Here is a 16,444-nt window from a genome sequence, read left to right as displayed (position 1 = left end):
TCCTAAACAGATTTTCCCTCATTCCTTTCTTATTGAGTTACTGCTCAGTCTCTAAGGCGATAGCAAGCCTACAATGAGCGTTTGTTGAAGGAATAAATGAGTGGATGCTTCATATATGACATGTGACGATAAAACTAACATCACTATTGAAAATTAATCCACGTTTCTGAAAACTTTTTACTTGTATCTAGGAGATAATCTGTTACTAAGCAATAATTATAAACTTGTCATAACAAATACTGTTATTTTAAGAACCAGTACTTTCATTGAAATGTCTCTTGGTTTTAGGTTTATATCTCATTGGATCAACCAGTGACAGCTTTAAATCTTTTCAAACAAGGCTTAGATAAGTTTCCAGGAGAAGTAACCCTACTTTGTGGAATTGCCAGGATCTATGAGGTAAGATTTATATTATACAAAAAGTTGATGTGAAATTGACGTTATATGCAACTTAAGTAAGCTCATAGGCCCTTGGATCCTAGCAAGGAGAACAGTTTGTAAGATTATGATTACTGGCCTGTGGTTTACTAACAGAGTAAGAGATTTTAGTGTATGCATTTAGTCAAACTAAGTTTTTATTATGATGCATTTCAAACATACAGAAGAGTAAGGAGCGTGGTATGAGATAGGGATTTAAATGAGTTTCCCACTATAGATAGCTATTTGTCGAGGGGCACCTGAGTGGCTCAGTCAGTTGAGCATCTGCCTTCAGCTTGGGTCATGATCCTGGGATCCTGGGATCGAGCCCCACATCGGGCTCCCTGCTTAGTGGGGAGTCTGCTTCTCCGTCTCCCCAACCCCACCCCCTGCTTGTGCTCTATCTCTCTCTCTCTCAAATAAATAAAATCTTAAAAAAAAAAAAGATAGCTATTTGTCCAGCACATCTATTGATCCTTCTTCCAAGGTCTGTAATGTCAAATATCAACTTTTTTTTTTTTCTATATATGGTCAATATGTTTTGGGGGCTTTCTATTCTTTTGGTCTGTTTGTCTATCCTTGTACCAGTATTATACCATCTTAATTACTACAGCCTCACATACTACTTGGTATGGTTCTTTATCAGGAATGTTTTGTCTATTTTGGACTTTTACTTATTCTTACAAATTTTAGAATCATGTTGTCAAATTCCATGGAAAGCCCCATTGAGGTACCCTTCCCACTGCCTAATTATTATAGCTTTACAGTAAATCCTGATCTCAAGTTGGACAAATTCTACCACCTGCTCTTCTTCACAGCTAGTTATTTTTGGCCCTTTGCTCTTCCATATTGATTTTAGGATTGACTTATCACGAACCATTAAAAATCAAAACAATTCCTACAGGCATATTGATTGGAATTGCATTGATAATATGAATGATGGGGGTGGGTGGACTGCCTTTCTTCTCACTCTCCATCATGGCAAAATTCTCATTTAGGTCTTCTTCAGTGAATATAATTATCTCCATGAAGATGTTATATTGGGGGTCCCCAAAACCAACCTGAGTTTCAATGATTTATTAGAAGGACTCAGGACTCAGCATTCAGTCATACTCATGGTTAAGATTTATACCAAAAGGCTATAAAGCAAACTCAGTAAAGGGAAAAGGTACATGCGTCAAAGTTCAGAGGAAATCAGGCACACAAGCTTCTAGGAGTTGTCCCCTAGTGGAATCACACAGGATACACTTTATTCTTTCTTCCAACAAGTTGTGACAACATGTGTGAAGCACTATCAGGGAAGCTCATGAAAGACTTGGTACTCAAGGTGATTCCTAGGGGTTGGTCATATGGGCACCTTCTGCCTACCATGTACCAAAATCCCAGACTCCAAGACATAAAGCAGGTATTCATGCACCATATCAGCTTTTTGCACCACACCGTTTGTACAAAAAGTTTAGGTGTGTGAGCCCCTCTTATCATTTGAGGGAAGTTTTTTTATTAACATACAACGTATTACTTGTTTCAGGGGTACAGGTCTGTGATTCATCAGTTTTACACAATTCACTGCCCTCACCATAGCACATACCCTCCCCAATGTCTATCACCCAGCCACCTCCCATGCCTCCCACCCCCCGCCCCCACCACTCCAGCAGGAAGTTTTATATCAATATAGGGAACCCACCAATTTCTCAGATGCCAGCCAGGGACCAACCTTACAAGCAGGCCTTTCTAAGAATAGCAGTTTCCGGTCTGTTACACTCTTTCCTGCAGAGATCCATCCCTAGGTATAACTGTGGATGGAATCCTTTTTTTCTATTGTAATTTTCTATTTGACTATTTCTGGTAAATAGGAATACACTAATTTTTTAAAGTTCATTTGATACTAGAAAACAGGCCTAATACTGGGGTGCCTGGGTGGCTCAGTTAGTTAAGCATCTGCCTTTGGCTCAGGTCATGATCCCAGGGTCCCAGGATCAAGCCCCACATTGGGTTCCCTGCTCAGTGGGGAGTCTGCTTTTCCTGTCCCTCTGCCCTTCTCCCCTGCTCATGCTCTCAAATAAATTTTAAAAATCTTAAAAAAAAATAAAATAGGCCTAATACTCAAATTTTTAAGTTTTAATACTTTATCCTTAATTTCTCTTAAGATTTTCTAAGTAAATAAAATAGTCATTATCTGCAAACATAGTTTTATCTCTTCGTCTCAATTATTTTGCCACTTAATAAAAAAACTTATTGTTTAGGACTTCCAGTACAGTACTGACAAGAAGCATCTCTGTTCTCTTTAAATTCCTTGAAGTTCTAGGTATAATATTTTAAAATTATTTTGTTAGGAAAATAGTGGAAGGTATTAATAGTTGCTATATCTGGGTAATAGTATATGAATGACTTTTATTTTCTTTTTCATACTTTCTATATTTTCAAGATTTTCTGTCATGAACTTGCATTCCTTTTAAAATGAAAAATTTTATTTTTAAATTGTCTAGAAATACGGTTTCCTTTTGAAATACAATTCTGATAAACACAGAAGTAGAAGGCTTTGATCATTCAATAAAAATAAAATACTGTATTTGTATCTCTGTATCTGTCCTTGTGTGACCTTAAATTGAACATGAACAAAATTTTGACCAAGAAGCTTTTTTTTTTTTTAAAGATTTATTTATTTATTTCACAGATAGCACAAGCAGGCAGAGTGGCAGGCAGAGGGAGAGGGAGAAACAGGCTCCCCGCTGAGCAGGGAGCCGGACATGGGGCTCGATCCCAGGACCCTAGGATCATGACCCAAGCCGAAGGCAGCCGCTTAACCAACTGAGCCACCCAGGCGCCCCTTGACCAAGAAGCTTAAGAAATAGAACTGTGGTATTCATACAGAGCAGTGCCTGTCTCAATAGGATCAGAGCTCTCTGACCTTTAAGCTCCTCCACTTTCTACCCATTTCAGTGCTTCTGCTCTTCTTCTCAGGCAGGAAGCACTGGCAGAAAGAGCTAGACATCTGTGGAATCTTTGATCGTTGCTGGTTGGAAGAATTCCTGCCAACCTTCTGTTAGAGTCACTCTGGCTGAGACAGGGAGTAGACCCTTAACCAGCTCCCTTCACTGTTCCGTGCTCAGGGTCTCACCAGGACTTGAAGGACCATATCCTTTTAGAAGTCTACAGGGGAAGGTTTGGGGAGAAAAGTAGAATTGGAGTTGGCTCTCAAAGTGGAGAAGACAGCATCCAAGTTGTGGGGACAATTTATCATCCAGATAAAGCATGATCAAGGACTAAGCGCAAATTTAAAGTAGTGAGATGCAGTATTTCCCCATGAACCTAACCGCTGATTTCCCTTGTGCCAAAGTTTACCATACCGGAAGACAGGTTTCTAGTGTATTCTTTTTCTTTTTATGTGACAGTAAATTTGGAGTTCCTTGGTAAAGTTTGTCCCTTAGCATTGCAGCCTACACCACGTACGCCTTGGGGGTTTTCGTATGCCCATCAGACTTCCCTGGAGGGTCCTCTTCCTTTGTGTTCTTCTTTTTTATCACATTCATTTGGTCTTGCATCTTTTCAGTGTTTTCCTGTTTTAAAATGCACATGTCGTGCTGCCTAGTGTTCATTGCTTATTGTTTAAAATGATTTATTCTTGCTAAATTTGGTTGTGGTCTTAATTGTTCTTGAGGAATTCTGTTTATCCATTCAAAAGGCAGGTCTCTGAACTGTTCTTTGTTGAAGATATTTGAAATTAGAAATGTTACCCTAGAAGAGATTATTCTAGTGATCCTTGACGTTTACTGTGTGTTCAAATAACTTCAGGAGTGGTTGAGAAGGGTGGCCTATCCTCTGCCTACTGAATCAGATATCCTGGAAGGCAGGACTCCGGCAATTATTTGTTTGTTTGAGCTCACTAGGCATTTCTGACATATAACAGAGTTTGAGAACCACTGCAACATTCACCTCGTTATTTGCAATTTCATTTTAAATAACTTACATAGTATTTTGTGAATTTGTTCCAAAATAACCACTATCAGCATCACTTAAATGATACCATAGTCGTTTATATACTTGAGGTGACATTTATATATTTGAAAATATTTTTTAAATCTACATTAACAAAATTTATTCTAGAGTTACTATAATTTAAACAATTCTGATGCAGGAATAGATTAAAGGAGCAAAATAGAGTCTGTGTATGTTCATACATATGACAATTTACAATGTTCTAAAGACTGTCTATTTAACCAATTGGATTATTAGATTATTTAAAAAAAAATAGAGCTGGAGGAATAATGGTTTCTTATACTAAAAGAGTCTATCTCACCGCCAGATGACTCATAGATTTAAAACCATGAAAGTTCCAGAAAAAAGACACAGATGAATTATTTGTATAAACTTGGAATAGGAAGACCTTTCTAAGTGTGATAGAAAGTCGAAAGCCATAATAGAAAAGACTGAATTTGAGAAGATAAAAGTTAAATTTTCTATAGAGTTAAGTAAGTGTTCTATAAAGTTAAATTTTCTATAAAAACAAATAGAAATAAAACCAAAACAAACAGTATAAAAATATCCAACAGGGAAAATATTTGCCATACCTGAGACAGACAAAAGATTACTTTTAATTTCCTCAGTCTATACATTGCTTAAAAGTTGCTGAATTTCAGGTGGTTTCCAGGTTGGTGGGAGAATTACACACACACACACACACACTTGCATGAACACAAACTTACAGGTTCTCATTTAGTCAAGATTGTAAACACTTATGGAAACAAGGTGTTTCTTCAGAGCAGTTGTGGGTTGAAATCATAGTGTGGCTTTTGCATTAGCCCTTGTTTTCCTACTGGCCTGCATTGTGGCTGCTGATCCTCCTCATGCAAGTAAAATCACCCCAGAGATGAGACAACAGCCAATTCCAGCTACACCATGGCTACACCACTGCCTTTCATACTGGGGCTTGGTAAGACCCATCTGGAAGACCTTAAACCATCTATACTTTTCCTCTGAAGGAAATGTTTATAAACGCCAGGACTTCCGGGATTTGGAACTTAAGTCACATCAGCAGACTTGTTTAATCTGGAAGGAGAAAACAGAGTCAGTGCCCAGTCTCTGAGGCACATGTCTGCCCCCAGCTCTCCTGTATCCAGGAGGGCAGTTTCCAACCCAAGCCCCCATAACACAAGCCAATAGTAAAAGAACAAAAGATAGGATAGAAAAATGGGCAAAGGACATGAATCGGCAGTTCACAGAAAAGGAAATATAAATAGGTGTGTATTAAATGCCTAACCTCAGTCATAATTGAAGAAATAAAAACTAAAATAAGGAGATGCCTTTTTTGACTTAATCAGGTTGACAGAGATGGAGAAGTTCCAGGACATGTAGGGTTGTGAAGGTTGTGAGGAACACACCCCACATATGAACACTGATGCTGGGAGTGTATGTTGGCACAACCCATTTGGAGGCTGTTTGTGATTACTGATGAGATTTCCAAGCATGCATACTCTTTGGCCCAGCAATTTCACTTGTAGGAATTTTCCTTAAGGATGCTTTCATACAAGTTCAGAAAATATGTACAAGGATGATTTTATAGTATTTTTTTATAGCAAAAACAAAGAAATGAATGCTTCATCAAAAGGGGGCTGGTTAAATAAACTATGGTCTATGTATTGATGGAAAACTATGCAGAAATAAAAAAGTAACGGGGTGGAACCCTTTGTGCTGATATGGAAAGAGTCAAGACACTGAGAATAGAAACAATGAACCGTGTATCAGAATGTGTAGAATGATTATGTTATGGTAAAAACTTGCATACATGTTTGTCTACACATATATGAACAAAGTTTCTTGAAAATTACTCAAACCATTCACAGAACCTCTGACTGGATTTGGAGAGGGGACTATTACTTTTCATTTTATAACCTTTTTCAGTGTTTAAATTTATTTAGCATAAGCACATATTTTACAATAACACGTTTAAAAAACTACATGTGGGGTTGCCAAAAACACAAATTAGTTTCAGTCTAAAATTCCTTAAGATTACATAAATTAATTATGTACCCATCAATCAAGTATACAGACATTCCAAGGTAATTTTATAGAACTGAAAGCCTTGAAACAATTATCCATTCAGGCTGGAGTCTTTTTGCATTGGGCTGAATTTCCTCCCAAATTAATATGTTGAAGCCCTAACCCCCAGTGTGATGGTATTTAGAGATGAGGCCTTTTGAGATAATTACGTTTAGATGCCGTCATGAAGGTGGGGCCCTCATGGTGGGATTCATGCCCTTAAGAGAAGAGACATCAGAGTGTGCTGGTGCTCGCTCTGCCTTTTGAGGACACGATGAGAAGGTGACCTTTTGTAAGCCTGTAAGAGAGTCCTCACAAGATCCCCACCATGCTGGCACCTTGATCTTGGACTTACGGCCTCCAAAACTATAGGAAAATAAAAAGTTTTGTTGTTTAAGCTACAGCCTTTGGTATTTTGGTATAGGAGCTCGAGCAGACTAAGACACCAACTTTGACAACAGTAATACTGAAGCCTTGCACTATGGGATGTTGTTGCCCTGTAAACCAGAAAATTCATGTTCATGGAGACCCAGGCTGCTCAGGGCCATTAGATTCAGTGGTCAGGTTGCTGCCTAGGTGTGGAGATTATTCTTTGGAAGGACGATATCTTAGTCTTCTCAGGCTGCTGTAACAAAATACCATAAACTGGGACGCTTAAAGGACATAAAATTTATTTCGATAATTCTGGAGGCTGGGAAGTCTAAGATCAAGGTGCTGGCCAGTTCATTTCTGAGTGAGGGCCCTTTTCCTGGTCTGTAGACAGACACCATCTATACCCTTATATGGTAGAGAGAGAGATCATCTCTCTGGTCTCTCCCTTTTTTTTTTTTTTTAAAGATTTTATTTTTTTTGAGAGGGGGGGAGAGAGCGAGTGAGAACAAGCAGGGGGAGGGGCCGAGGGAGAAGCAGGCTTCCACCTCAGCGGGGGCTCGATCCCAGGACCCTGGGATCATGACCTGAGTGGAAGGCAAACACTTAACCAACTGAGCCACCCAGGCGCCCCTCTCCTTGCCTTTCTTCATATCAGTTATACTTGCCTGACATTATATTACCTATTTATTCATTCGCTTGTCTTCCTTACCAGCTGTACCCTCCTTGCGGATAGCAGCTTTGTCTTTTTGTTCGTATTGTGTCCTCAGGGCCTAGAACACAGTCTGGCACATGGTAGGCTCTCAATATTTGTTGAATGAATGAACATAAATCAGCCAGAAGAAAAATAATTTCCTGGCACTGAAGTACTGCTCTTCTGTCTTGTTGGAGAATAGGAAATGAACAATATTTCATCAGCAGCGGAATACTACAGAGAAGTTTTGAAACAGGACAATACTCATGTGGAAGCCATTGCGTGCATTGGAAGCAACCACTTTTATTCTGATCAACCAGAAATAGCTCTTCGGTTTTACAGGTGTGCTTTACACTCTCTGTGTAGAACTTTCCTGTGAAATATCAGTGCAGCAGCAATAATGATGGTGTGAAAATGTAGACACATAATATATAGGCCATGTCTACAGGAGACTAAACATTCCAGCACCCAGAGGTTTTATGAGCATTCAAGTGACATCTAAGAATTTGAAAATGCGCAGATATTTGGCATCTTGCAGGAACATACCTGGATAATTGAGTTTTTAACACCACGTCATTGTATGAGTTAGCCATTTTCTTGTCAATGAGTAACTGTTTAATAGTTCCTGGAAACAGTTCTCCCCATCACTGCTTCCCTTAATACCACCACATGGCCTATGAAGACCCCGAAGCTGAAACAGTGATGAGATTTGCAAAGAGCAGTGGGTCCCAGGTTCCAAGCCCTGACAAGGACCTGAAACAGGTTCCCCTGTTCTGTGAAGTATTGTCAACTCTTGTCCAAATAAGTGTTCAAAGCCTAAATAAGTTCTGCTCTCTGGTTCTCTTTTGAGCACATTCTTATTTCATCCTACAGATGGCTTCTGAGATTAATTTTTAAATTCTGATTTCCTCTTCTGCCCTCAGGTAATATACAAGGAGATAACTGGCTGCTGATGAGAGTTCTTTCCAAATACATGTCGGCAGCATAAAATATGATAAAATGAGTGTTGTGTTAGGCACAGGCAGTTGCCTCTACTCTCCCACCCTGAAAGTGGGTCATGGGTTCCTCAGGGCTGCTGAAGTGGATTTTCATTTGCTTATGTGAATAGTCTTGTCCTTTGGGATTAATGATGCATAGAAACAGATGGGTTTTTTGAGCTCTAGCATGAGAGCTGAGTGGATAAGGTAGGGATCGCACTGATGGTCTTGTCTTCCTTGCTGGAAGCTCACTGGAAGGTCAGTAGACACAGCTAAACCACAAAATACTACAGATAACCACAACCAAGATTCAGTTTACCTGAGAACTTGAAGGTAAATCCTAAACACAGCCCTCAAATTAGATTAGAAGGTCTCAGGGGTTTACTGCTTGACACCAAACCTTTATGAAGCAAAATGTTGTGGGTTTTACTTTATGTGACTCTTTTGTAGCTTGGTTTTCTCTAGCAGAATTTTTTTGGGGAAAAGAACTTACGCAAGTTGATTCTGACCTTGCCTCTGGACACATTACCCATGACTAGTACCCTTAAAAAAGACATGCTTTTGTGTTTGCGTTGACATTTTTTTCCATTTCCTGTAATACCTTCTATTCTTTGGGGATGTTAAAAATTATAAAACATTTCTAACTTTATAAAAAAAATAGGTCTTAATATTTATCAGGTTGGTCTGACACCAAAATATGTGTTCTCCTTTTCAAAAAGGCGACTCCTGCAGATGGGTGTTTATAACTGTCAGCTCTTTAACAATCTGGGACTCTGCTGCTTCTATGCCCAGCAGTATGATATGACTCTGACCTCGTTCGAACGTGCCCTTGCTCTGGCTGAAAACGAAGAAGAGGCAGCCGATATCTGGTACAACCTGGGCCACGTAGCTGTGGTAAGTTGTTCCTCTCATGTAATTTCTGGTATAGAAAAGGTAGCCGCAAGTTAGTTTGAAGGAATATTCGGGTATCGTAAATCCAGGTTTGGTTGGTTATGGTCTTCTGTAGCGATTGAGCGATTTCTGAGAGTCACCCTAGAACATATTTTCTCAGGTTAACTCCTCGTATATACAATTCACACTTGATTATGATCAGTACTTGTTGCTTGGTAGCAGAAAAGACATACTCGAGGAAAGAAGGGAGGAGATGGCGGGCAGAAGCGTATGGATCTGTGTGTGCGAATACATGCTTTTCTGTTCAAGGGCATAGGGGATATGAACTTGGCCCATCAGTGCTTCAGGCTCACTCTGGTCAACAACAATCACCACGCCGAGGCCTACAACAACCTGGCTGTGCTGGAGATGCGGAAGGGCCATGTCGAGCAGGTCAGTGAACTACTGTGGCACAGTGGACAATCTGCTTTCTTCAAAGAGGGGCTGTCAGGTGTAGCTGTCTTTACATGCTGCAGTTTATTTATTTTTTAAAAGATTTCTTTTGAGAGAGAGAGAACACGAGTGGGAGGGGCAGAGGGAGAGAGAGAGAGAATCCCAAGCAGACTCCCTGCTGAGCCCAGAGCCTGGGCTTGATCCCAGGACCCTGAGATCAGGACCTGAGCCAAAATCAAGAGTCGGTCACTTAACCCACTGAGCCACCCAGGCCCCCCTACATGCTGCAGTTGAAAAATGAGCTCTGATTGGCTGGATTTGAATCCCAGTTTTGGCACGTATTAGTGATGTGACATTGGACAAGTTACTTAACCTTTCTGTTTTCTCTTACCCTTTGGTTTTATCAGGACAGATCTGTACCTCCCTCGTCTTCCCTGCCTTAGTGAACTGTTGCATCATTCCCAGTCCCCCATCCACCAGCTGGGTGCTCCAGCCAAAGTCCTAGGAGCCCCGCTTGAAACCTCTCTGTCCCAGCTGCCTCGCGCAGCCACCCCACACCCCATCGCGTTTGGCAGGCCCTGCCAAGTTCTACCTCCAAGCCCCATCCCGGACCTGGATGCTTTACCCCACCTCTGCCACCCTTCTCCAGACCCTACTCCTCTCTTGCCTGGACCCTATGACAACGGTCTCCTCGCTGGTCTTTTTGTCTCCACTTACGTCAGCAAGTAATTGTACCCTATAACACGTCCTCCTCACAACAGCAGAAGGGATTTTTTTAAAAAAACAAGAATGATTTATCACTGCTTTGCTCGGCATCCTCCAAAGTCTTTCCTTTTCATTTGGAATGAAATGTGGATTCAAATCTTGGCCTACAGGGTCCCATATACTCCGGCCTCTAGCTCCTCCTCAGACCACATCTTTCATCACTTCTCCCTTCACACCGACTTCCGGACACATCAGCTGCCTCCCTGCTCTGCAAATATGCTGTGCCCATTCTTCCTTTACAGTCTTTGGAATGTTCCTCTTTCAGATCCTGCAGTGACTTTTCTTTTTGTCAGCCGGGTCTTAGCTTAATCACCACCTCCTTAGAAAGGTCATCTGAAACATCAGTCTAAGGGGGCCCTCAGGCACTATCACATCTCCGAGTATATTTTTTCTTCACCATACTTATTTTATCAGATATGTTCATATTTATATGTAGAATGGAGCATGGCAGCCACGTGAAAATAGGGATCTTCTTTGTCTTCCAACTGCTGTATTTTCAGCATCAAAAACTGCCTGGCATGTGATGGGTGGTGGGTCCATATTTGTGAAGTGAATGGACAGCATATAAAGTGAGGTAACAGCAGTACCTGAAAGTGTTCTGTGAGGATAAGCAGATTATGCATGGAAAGCATTGGACATGGTAGCCTAGGACTGAGCACACGGTAGATGCTTAATAAATTATTATTAATAAATTATATATTTATAATAAATTCTATTAAAAAGTTTAAAACACTAAATATACTCCTATAATATTAGTGACAATCGAGAATAGATAAGTGCTACATTACAGACTTTAAAGATGAAGAAACAGGGACTCAAGGAAGGTAAGTAACTTTACCTGCAGAAGTTACCTTCTAACTTTATTAAAAAAATAGGTCTTAATATTAATCAGGTTGGTCTGATAAATATTAAAGGATATATAGTGTTAAATATAACACTAAATATAGTGTTAAACTCCCGCCTGGTCTCCTAAGCACCGTGATGAACTTGTAATAACACAACGAGAAAAGAAACATCCTTGGATGTTGCCTTTATTTCATAAATTCCCCCAAAAGAGCTGGGTTTGTATTTTGTCAACAAAAACTAACTACAGAGGACTCTTGACCAACACAGGATTAGGGGTGCTGACCCCCCGTGTGGTTGAAAATTCAAGTATTACTTTTGAACCCCCCAAACTTAACTACTAAGAACCCACTGTTGACTAGAAGCCTTACCAAGAATGTACACAATTAACACACTTTATGTCATACGTACCGTGTACTGTATTCTACAGTAAAATAAGCTAAAGAAAATAAGATGTGATTAAGAAAATCATAAAGAGAAAATACATTTATAGTACCGTATTTATTGAAAAAATCCACACCTAAGTGGACCCATGCTGTTCAAACCTGTGTTGTTGAGTAACTACTCTAAAATGGGAACTTGTTCTGTGATGGAACTTTACCTGTGTCCATATGAAACAAGTGCTTTGTGATCTTCTCTGTTCCCATGTTGGTGTTTTTGTTTCCTACTTGTTACAGTTTCTCTACTAAACTGATTTGAAAGGTTCTGGTGAAAGTTTTCATGCTACTAACCTCTGTTTTATTACTAAAAATTATACCTCGATTAAAAGAAAAATAGCTAATCATAAAACAGAAATCAGTATCTACCATCCCATTGGTTATTTTCCATAAAAAAAAAAAATACACACATTTGTCCACAGGTCATGGGTGGAGGTTTTGGATTTAGTTACAAATTGGAGGGATGGTCAGCAGCTTGGAATGGTGAGTCTGTGGTCCTAAGGATCCTTTGAGCCTATAGGGAATGCCAATTTTGTTTTTTGAGTACTTGAGAGAACAGAAGGCTTGTCCTTTTCAGTTGCATTCACTTGTTATTTTGAGGTCAGCATTGTAATAAATGCTCATCACGGTGTTCTTGCACAGAACTTGGAGCTTGGAAATTTACTATTTTCTTTTATTGTTTTTGTTGTAGCATTAGAGAACAGGTAATTCGAAGCCTAAGAAACCAATCAACAGCAATAAAAACTAGGTTAATAAGCCTTTTTTTTTTTTAGCATTGAGAGGATAATATTTTGATTTGTCATATTGCAATACAAACTTTACAAGAACCGTGGTTCTCGACTTTAAATCTACTCTTAAGTTTCTTTATATTCTGAAGCAGTTTTATCATTAATTTTGGGAAGATGTAAATATTAATTGTATTTCAGTAAGTCATATTTCACAAATACAGAATGTCATCTGTATTTATCACAGGATCATGTTTATTAAGGTCCTATATCTTGGGTAAAGGATTCTTTTACCAAAAAAAAAAAAAAAAACACAAATATCATGCTGATAGATGCTCATATACCTTTGGTTTTCTCCCCCCCCCCTTTTTTTTAAATACAGGCAAGAGCACTGCTACAAACCGCATCATCTTTAGCACCCCATATGTATGAGCCACATTTTAATTTTGCAACGGTCTCTGATAAGGTATTCTCTTTATCAATTCATCATGCGATCTGTTTCTTTTTCTTTCCTGGTTTTAAAAAAAGTACAGCTAAATAAGGAAAGATAAATAAGGAAATTCTAATAATGTTTTGAAAGAAGTGGTTTTTTAAATATTGTATCCATCTGTCCTTCACTTCAGGGGACAGTTTAAGAAACCTTAAAGAAATTTATCACTGAATATGGACTAAATATTACAGATTGCATTACAGATTATTATCAATTGCAGAATTATTTTATTTTTAAAATAGGACATTTAGTCATGAAAAAAGTACTCATTAAGTAACTCCTGGTTGAGGAAGGATTTAGTAATTGGCTTTTACAGCAAAGAAGTCTTGTATTTTATTGAGGACCATGCTGCCATTAAGGCTCTGTCTGGCATAATTGCTATAAAATTAGGGATATGAGAGAAAGCTATTTTAGCTGTGAACAATGTGGGAAAAATAGAACTGTTAATACTGTGTTACGAGTCAGTTAACATCCAAGAGCTAAAAGGAATCATGCCATTTTCAATAAGAAAAACAAATAAAAGGGCGCCTGGGTGGCTCAGTTGGTTGGGCGACTGCCTTCGGCTCAGGTCATGATCCTGGAGTCCCGGGATCGAGTCCCACATCGGGCTCCCTGCTCAGCGGGGAGTCTGCTTCTCCCTCTGACCCTCTTCCCTCTCGTGCTCTCTATCTCTCATTCTCTCTCTCTCAAATAAATAAAATCTTTAAAAAAAAAAAAGAAAAGAAAAACAAATAAAAGGTATCTAATAACTTACTTTTACTGAGAAATCTTCCTTTAACATGGAAAGTGAGTTTGAAGGGTAAGGAAATGGCTAAAAGTGTTTGCTGATGTAAAGACTCTTTCTAGACCAGAAGACATTATGAAAATGTCATTTTTCAAAGCACAAACACAAAGCCATCCTCACTTTAATTTCTGCTTTGGAACTAAGCTGTCATTGTTGAGGGCTTGTCAAGTGCCAGCCACTGTCCCTGGGGCTCTACACACCCTCTTTGATTCTCCTAACAACCTGTCACGTAGGTTTCCCTCACCTTTCTGACTCCTTTCTTCGTACAACTGATGTTTCATTTATGGGGCCTCTTCTGTGTACCCGGCACTGTTGATGGCACAGAGGATGTTAGCAGTGAATAAAACAAAACCTCTACCTCATGCAGCTTACATTCTAATGGAACCCAAGGCTGGTCGAGCTTAAAAGACTCCCCTAGGGTCACATGGCCGTGGCAGGGTCAGAATTTATACCCAGCACCCAACGATGCCCATGTGTTTTCCACTGCTCTGTGCTGCCATTTACTTAAACCACTTTCACTTTATCACACTTTAATAATATATAACTCAAAGGAGATATTTTTTTAAGCAAAAGGTTATATTTTCCATAAAAGAAAATGGTATCTTAAAAAGAAATGCTGTGAGTTTTAAAAAAGGAAACTTATGTTTTTAATATGTATTACATGTTTCAAAAAAAAAACCTGCCAGAATTGAATTATCTAGGTTTTTTGTGTCCATGCACACACTAAAAAGCTCTTGGTTTTTATAAATGTATGCATGAATCCAGATCTATTCAGATGGATCCAGATACTGTGTACTTTTCTTTGGGACTGGACTTTAATACCAGCTTTATTGAAAATCAGAGATACTCTTAATAAACTTCTAAAGCCAGATATCTTCCCACACATTACTCTGCTAGCTGCCTTTAAAACCTCCCTGAGCATGTTATTGTATCTTTTTTTCTTTAAAGATTTTATTTATTAGAGTGAGAGAGAGCACGAGTGGGAGGGGGGAGCAGCAGAGAGAGGAGGAGAAGCAGACCCCCTGCTGAGCAGGGAGCCTGATACGGGACTCGATCCCAGAACCCTGGGATCATGACCCGAGCTGAAAGCAGACGCTTAACCAACTGAGCCACCCAGGTGCCCTGCATGTTATTGTATCTTATATACAATCATTTTTGCTTGAATTTTCTGTCTAAAAGATAATGCCCTAACCAAAAAATCTTTATGGTGCATTACAAATAGTTGTCCTAAGGCTTTTGGAAACTATACAGAGCTGGCTGTTGTAGTTTGCAAATGTTATGTTTATAATACTACCTGTGACAGGAAAAGAAAACAAGGTTTATGAATTCATAACTAGACAGATGTGATGGAGCAGAAATTATTTGTATAATTGGTTATTTTTCTCCTATTTTTCAAGATTGAATTGTAACCTAGGTGAAAGAATTCTAAAATCAAAGTGGCATAATCAAACGTTTTACCCTTAAAAACCTTTGATTTTCTACAGTGTACAGAGATTACATCTTTTTTTTTACTTTGTGACTCTTTTTTTCCTGGTCTCACTCTGTGGTCTTATTCTGGTATTTCTTACAGATTGGAGATCTACAGAGAAGCTATGTTGCTGCTCAGAAGTCGGAAGCAGCATTTCCAGATCATGTGGATACCCAACATTTAATTAAACAGCTAAAGCAGCATTTTGCTATGCTCTGATTGTCCCACAGACCAAGTATATCCTTATGAGGGCGCATTACACAAGGGAAAAAGTAGTGTTTATATATATATAGGATATACAAACCTGTGCTTGATATTAGTGAAGAGGACTTAAGGGAGTTTATGCAAGAATTTATAATGCATACTTGATAATAACTTGTATAATATTATAAAAGATAGGATTTAATATTTGTAAGTAGATCGTGAAAACTTCTCCCATATCTTATGGTAGATGTTTATAAAAATGTTTACAAAACATTTTCATGAATTTCCTCAAATGTTTATAAATGCATATTTTTAATGTCGTTAATTTGGCCATTAGCTAACATGTAGCTTCAGAGGTCTGAAATCTGCCATTAAAATTGCACTTTTATGGCTAGAAGTGTGTGTATTCATCCCAATTAGAGCTTAAAAATTGTATTTAAAACTATTTATCAAATGCTTTTTAAGACACTGTACATTTTCTTATATATTATGCTTTAAAATGAATCAGTGTATAATACACCATCATTCTGTCATTTTTTCATAAGTTTTAATTTTAGGCATCTCAGATAAAACAAGTTTTTCAGAAGTCCCGTGACCTTAGAAATCAAATCATAATTTTACTTGATGTAGCACCAATTTTGTATTTTCCTGAGAAGCTATTTATGGAATATCACATTGTCAATGTGAGAATATCAGGATTAGAAATGGAGTCACAGGCCCAGAGACTCACCTGCGGTCACCCCTGAGGTTAGGCCAGATCCCAGGACTGTCCATTGCAAAATCCTGGAAAGGCTCTTGAACTCGTCTCTCCCATATTTAGTGGAATTCTCATCAATGTGTTCACACTAGGAAATGTGCGGACAGAGCCACTCAAAATCGGAGTTTGGACTTTGGGACCCCTCCAGGTTATTT

General features: G+C 38.9%; 1 protein-coding gene across 6 annotated transcripts in view; it reads left to right on the top strand.

Moving 5' to 3' along the window:
• The window catches only part of TTC8 (tetratricopeptide repeat domain 8), a 51,684-nt gene extending 35,635 nt beyond the window's left edge, over positions 1–16,049 (top strand). For 4 of the 6 annotated variants that reach the window (XM_027571559.2, XM_027571560.2, XM_027571555.2 and 1 more), the window contains 6 exons: positions 289–399; positions 7,719–7,858; positions 9,213–9,387; positions 9,694–9,816; positions 12,969–13,052; positions 15,431–16,049. In XM_027571559.2, the coding sequence (XP_027427360.1) occupies positions 289–399; positions 7,719–7,858; positions 9,213–9,387; positions 9,694–9,816; positions 12,969–13,052; positions 15,431–15,547 (750 nt within the window). In that variant the 3' untranslated portion in view covers positions 15,548–16,049. The remainder of the gene's footprint in view (positions 1–288; positions 400–7,718; positions 7,859–9,212; positions 9,388–9,693; positions 9,817–12,968; positions 13,053–15,430) is intronic. The other 2 variants (XM_027571557.1, XM_027571558.2) reach the window with 1 other exon arrangement.
• Positions 16,050–16,444: the final 395 nt, after the last annotated feature.

Source organism: Zalophus californianus, chromosome 6 (assembly GCF_009762305.2).
Source record: "Zalophus californianus isolate mZalCal1 chromosome 6, mZalCal1.pri.v2, whole genome shotgun sequence".
In the NCBI taxonomy this organism is placed as follows: Eukaryota; Metazoa; Chordata; class Mammalia; order Carnivora; family Otariidae; genus Zalophus; species Zalophus californianus.
Note: the sequence above shows the minus strand (reverse complement) of the source record. Positions and strands in the feature narration are given on the sequence as shown.